Genomic DNA, 6,470 nt, shown 5'->3' with positions numbered 1-6,470 from the left:
TTATAACTGTAATGACATCATAATAATAAAGAGAATTCACAATTTGATTTTATGTAAGTTACATAAATGGCGAGTTTTTTAATTATGCGGTAATATAATAGCAAAAGCAAAAGTTGTTATGTTCTTTCGATAGTAATAAATTCTTATCGTTAAAAAGATGGATTTATGCGGCTTGTTACTTCGGCGAAATAATGTCGATATTAATCTATAGAGAAATAACTAATTGTGACTATAATATGAGTAATTACGTTACATAAAAAAAGATTATAAAATCCTGTGGTAAATTACTTAATAGCGCTGCGTCTGTGCTGTCGAAGATAATAAGCTTCACTCAATAGACTTATAAGTGATTCAGTAATGTATAAATCTATTGCAATTAATAGTTTGTTTTATATTACATACATATAATATGTATGTATATATATTTATATATGTCACTTAATATAATTATATAATTATAAGTATATAATCGTGTATTAATTTTCTTTGTCATTTTCAGTTCCTAGCATGAAAAAACGTAATTAGTTTCGAAACAATCTTTGCACGATCAGTAACGCGTTGCATATTTCTTGCGCGAAAATAACACAATAATTAAATAGTCGCAAAAAAACAACATTAAAAGATAACATTCTAAGATAAAAATCGTATCAAAAAATTTAAACTAATATCCTCAAAGTATTCAAAAATAATCTGAAAAATATTATTATACAAAATCACTCTCTTGTTTCCATCTCATATACATATATTTGGCACCCCTTATATGCATGTAGCATAATACTCGTCTTTCGACTACAGATAATGATGTATCGATGACGGGATGAATTGGTCCATCGAAGGTCACTCTCATTAACCTGATCGTTCATCGGCAGATATATCTTATCCCTATACACCGCATTATATAGGGCGATGGTCTCCCTTCTCCTAGCCGGCCGAGCGTTATCGATTGTTACGAACACCGTCGTCAGAACCGTAGCAGAGAATCGCGGTGCCTACAGCGAATTAATTTCAATCTGTCTGTTTCAGCAGGACAAGTAAAAAAAAATTCTCGGATTATAATTTTTAGAAAAAAAAAAAAGAGAGGAACCAAAAATCCATCGCAGAGTTTTAGGAAAAGTGATAGCAAATGTAACGATTATAATCTTACAGTTGATTCGCAGTCAATATAGACGCTGATTCCTTTCCTCAGCTTCCTTTCATCTCGCGAGACAAGGGTGATATCTCGCGTACGGACGTTGCGACGCGTCGACTTTCCGTCGATTGTAACACGCATGACGACAGAAGTGGCGCCGGTCAGAAATGGGGACCGCGGACCAGTTACGGGTCTGCCCGTGCAGTTTGATAACGCGCTAAATGTGCACTTTCCGCGCGCGAGACCGTGTGTCCGCATCCGCAACCCTCCACCGGCTGCGCCAGTCGCACGTTGGCCGATGACGGACGCGCACGGGGTGAAAGTAAACGTGTCTCCGACCGGCGACACGCTACTCCGGGGTAAGTGTAACTCGACTTCGGATTTAGTCATCCGGTTTGTCCAGCGGAGTGGCCCGATCTTTCCGGACATTCCCGGGACGTCCTGTCGTTTTGGAAATTCCCGGGGGTGACAAACATTTCTTGTAATTTATTCTGCTTTCGAGTTAAGCGGATTGCAGAGATCCGCTTTTGCATTTTATTTCTCACCTTCAAACATAAAGCGATTATGAAAACAACACTGACTTTGACGCAAAATTACTTTGTGTTTTATGGAAATAAAAAGAGTATACTTCAACCACAAGAAATGAAACGCATCCATTATGCATTTCAAATCTTTTTACATGTACGAGATTATGTAATTTTGAGGAATACATTTTCCGTCTATGAAAGTCTGATTGCTTTTAAATATTTTGATGGACATTTCAGAAATTTGAAAAATATAAGAATATGTTAAATTTTATTCATTAATAGAGTATCTTTTTATTACAATTATATTCATATTGCAACTTTTATAGAAATTCAATTTAATATACCGATCATTTTACGCTAAAAATTACTTATTTTTAGCATTAAAAATACTAAACAACAGTGATCTTATTATTTAAAATAAATAAATAATCACTATCTTCTATTATTAAATTCCTGTAAGGCAATATTATCATTTGGCATCCTTTCATTTTAAAATACATTCTAAAAAAATACATAAGCGATTTTTAATCTCCATGAAAGATTTCTTCTTCATTAATTATGTATAATTGAGAAATATAATCATAAATTTTTGTTGAATGTACACTGAGAAAAAAGTTGTTAACTTGCTAAATGTGTTTAGTTCATAGTGAATATTTAGTTCAAGTATTTAAATATTTAAGTTAAGTATACCTGAGTCATGTCAACAAAATTTTGTAATTTAAAACATTTTACTTGTTTGAATTAATAAATATTTGCTTGACAATCCGCTACATTTAGTTGAATCAACTAATATTTTTTTTAATCAACAACTTTTTCTCAGTGTATCTTCTCTTTATAATGTTTGTTGTATTAAATTATTGTAAGGAAAAATTACCATCTTGGCATCTTTTTATTTTAATTCTGTAATAAAGAAATACACAAACAATTTTTTATAATCTTCATGAGAAATTTCTTCTTCATCAATTTCAAATTAGGTATAATTGAGAAATATAATCGTACTAAATTTTTGTTCAATGTAAGTTTCCTTGCTGTCTTCTATTTGTAGTATTTCTCAATTCTCCTTATATCAAAATTTAAAAATGCAGAGAGATCGGACCACCCGGTCCGTCGGACGACGCAGATACTATCGTATTCGATTTTTCACCCGCTGTCGGATACACCAGTTGCATTTCCGCGCATAATTCACGAGCGAAGATTATTCCTGTCTGATCGTAACACATAGCGCATATACAAGATATCGGAAAATCTTTCAGACATCGCAAAGAGTATCGGCGCGAGCGTATTGGTGTCGATGAAGGAGACGGCGAACAACGCGGCGATATAATGGCATCCAGGAAGCCGACCAAGTACGACGATTCGTAAAATCGCGAAGATGGAATTGCGAAAAGGCTCCTGGAAGATCGCGATTCTCGTGTGTGCATTGGTCATCTACCTGTGGATGCTCTTCGTCGATCATTCGCACGTGTTAACTGACATATCGCAGAAGATCACACTACAAAAAACGCGAGTTCCCTCAAGGTCTGTCTTGTATCAAAGTTCTGATCGATCTAGGATCGAAGACATGCCTCCGGATGGCCGGACGGATTCGAAGAAATCGCAATCTCTTTTACCTCGAAACGTAAGCGATACGCTCGAGGGAGGTATATCGGAGTATCAGACACTTAAGCAACAAGGTCTGCTACCAAGCCGGCAATTACCGACCGCTCTGATAATCGGCGTGAAGAAAGGCGGAACGAGAGCCCTTTTAGAGTTCTTGAGATTACATCCCGCAATTCGTGCCGCTGGCTCCGAGGTTCATTTCTTCGATCATCATTACGTTAAAGGATTTCGTTGGTACAGGTGCGTGCGACAAATCGTTTCAACGATTGAAACGCAATACAGCACTCATCCACTTAAAAGTTTCGTAATTGCAAATTTCTGAGATATATAATTCCATTCTGTTTCTCCTAATTGTCTTTTACATTCAATTAATAACAATTTCTTCGAGTAAAAACAAAGATCTTTACTGAAATAAAGATAAAGACTGAAATAAAGATATCGAATATAATATTTTAAAAGTAATTAATTGTAATTAAATGAATAATTTAATAATTTCATTTTTTAAATGTTGGTATATAAAACATAATAGTTTCAAATTCAAAACTAATCTCTTTAAAGAATTTTTTACTTGTTCTTTTGCATGAGATATTCCTCCATCTCATTGTCTTTTTTCATTGGAGATATTCTCTATAATATATTATAATGTCTCTAACAATTTTTCTAATAATGAGCGGTATTCATAATCCGTATAACTTTTATCTTAAGACCGTCTTAAGTAATAATGTTTAAGATACTAATACAGCTCTTTGATTGGCTCATAACATCTTAAGTCTTAAAAATAAAATTCAACTATGAATACTTGCCAATGTCTTTAATTATATAATATGTTTCTAACAATTCTTAATAATAATCAGACGCAGAATGCCTCCAACTCTGATCGGTCAGATCACCATGGAAAAGACGCCATCGTATTTCGTGACAAGCGAGGTGCCGAAAAGGGTGAAGCACATGAATCCAGGGATGAAGCTGATCGTTGTGGTGAGAGATCCCGTGACCCGGGCGATCTCCGATTACACACAGGTGAAGAGTAAGCGTCGCAAGATGCCACGCTTCGAAGACCTGGCCTTCCTTAATGGATCAAAGATCGTAGATACTTCCTGGATGCCTCTAAAGATTGGAGTCTATGTGCGGCACCTGGAACGATGGTTACAGTACTTCCCGCTGTCGCAGTTTTTATTCGTATCCGGCGAACGTCTGATCGCCGACCCGGTGACGGAGGTCACTCGGGTGCAGGATTTTCTGGGTCTCAAGCGGGTGATATGCGAGAAACATTTCTATTTCAACGCTACTAAGGGCTTCCCTTGCTTGCTCAAGTCGGAGGACCGCGCAACGCCGCACTGTCTCGGTAGGATAGTTGAAAATCGGTCTCAAAGAGAACTTGCAGATCGTATAGAAAATAAAATAAATTCCTCCATGTGAAAGAACGGTTTTGCTGAAGTTTTTAAAAATTTAATTAGACACAGATCTAAAAATAATTTTGTTGGATCGTTAAAATAATTATGTAGGACATTCAAACTGGAATGTGCCAAAACTTTTTGCAGCATTGCTTATTATGTTTGAGATTAATACGTAATTTAATTAATACAACAAGATTATTTTCAGAACTTATTTAACTACGTTTTTTAGATACTTTAGAAAAAAATCGTTATTTCTATGTCGGGAAGCAGAATGCACACACTGCAACAATTATTTCGACATTAACATAATATCAAATATAATTATAATTATAATATAATTATATAATATAATTATATATATAATATAATTATAATTTCACACTCAACAATATAAATGTAATAACATATGGTGTTACGTAAAAATTATATTGTTGAGACTGCGAAAATTAATGTCATGTTACTTTTAATTAGTGTAATTGGTTTAATTGTTATCATTAAAAATCTATTTTCGCAGAAATTATAAACAGAGTACGGTTTAAGATCGTTGTTGATTTTAAATGGTATAGTACTTGATATTTTTTCAGAAATGAAGCTATATGTCGGTCTTTCTCATTAATTTTTAACTGTAAAATTTTTCTTCGCTAAAAATCAATCTTGAAACTTTTTACGAAATGTATTATTTGATTCACAATAGAATATTGCAAAAATATGTAATGTTCGATATAAATTGATTGTTATTTTTCAGGAAAAAACAAAGGTCGCAGTCATCCCTACATCGATCCCATGGCGGTTCAGCGTCTTCGAGATTTTTATCGCCCATTCAATCAACGATTTTATCAATTGGCGGGTATGGATTTCGGCTGGTACTAAAATCCACGCGTATCGCATACATACATATCGTAAGCAGGAAAAGCGGAACGGAGTCAATTGTCGTCAAGTACTTGTTACGATATTTGTTATCCTGAATATCCTGATAATCTGATAAGAATATTGCAGTCATATCAGAACGCGCCATTAATGCATGTTAGTGTTTGAATAATTAAGACTTTTCGAAAATCTTGCTTTCGATAATGTAGTAATTTTAATTTCATCTAATTTTAATACTTTTAAATTAAATTGTGAGAAAACATATTTTTTCTAATTTTCTTAATTTAATGTAACTAGAATTAATTTCTAAGTATTTTTCCAAATCTTGCTTCCAATAATGTAGTCATCAATTTCATAAGATTTTAATCTTCTAAAATTAAATTGCAAAATTTAGAACATATATCTTTTCTAACTTTTTGTTATATAATTTAAATATATGTAGCATTAAATAATCTCTATAAGAATTCTCTAATAGAAATCAATGTTTTCTGTTTGTAACATAGTTAGATTAATTAGATTCGTAGTTTAGTAAATATTAGATTTGCCAAGAAATAGAAAGGAATGATTCTTTTAAAATGATGAGCGCACAGTACCGTCCGGAAGTTCGTTTATGAAAAGGAACCGCGACATATCTATATAATTATCCTATAATTCTTATTATCATAATAAGACTATAAAGTAATGAGATTATATCTGAGATTCATATTAAAGATACTTCTATATATATATACAATGAAAAGAATATAAAATCTGTATGACTATATATATAGAAACACATATATAATAAAATAATATGTGAAAATGAAAAGAAAATTTTAGATATAATAAATTTCTTTAGGTCAACGTCAAATTTATCGAATAAAATAAAATTAATTTAATATTGTCGTATATGGTTGAACCGAATGCTAATATTAAACCATTTATCGGTTTTCTTCATTATTATTATTTTTT

The 6,470-nt window shown here is 33.0% G+C and overlaps 1 protein-coding gene across 1 annotated transcript; it reads left to right on the top strand.

The window, feature by feature from the left end:
• The first annotated feature begins 3,028 nt into the window (after positions 1 to 3,028).
• Positions 3,029 to 5,522, top strand: LOC108685821 (heparan sulfate glucosamine 3-O-sulfotransferase 6). The gene is made up of 3 exons (XM_018190797.1): positions 3,029 to 3,495; positions 4,110 to 4,600; positions 5,398 to 5,522. The coding sequence occupies exons 1-3, from the start codon at positions 3,029 to 3,031 to the stop codon at positions 5,520 to 5,522; spliced, it is 1,083 nt and encodes a 360-aa protein (XP_018046286.1).
• Positions 5,523 to 6,470: the final 948 nt, after the last annotated feature.

Source organism: Atta colombica, unplaced genomic scaffold (genome assembly GCF_001594045.1).
Source record: "Atta colombica isolate Treedump-2 unplaced genomic scaffold, Acol1.0 scaffold100, whole genome shotgun sequence".
NCBI lineage: Eukaryota > Metazoa > Arthropoda > Insecta > Hymenoptera > Formicidae > Atta > Atta colombica.
This window is presented reverse-complemented; position numbering and strand designations above follow the sequence as displayed.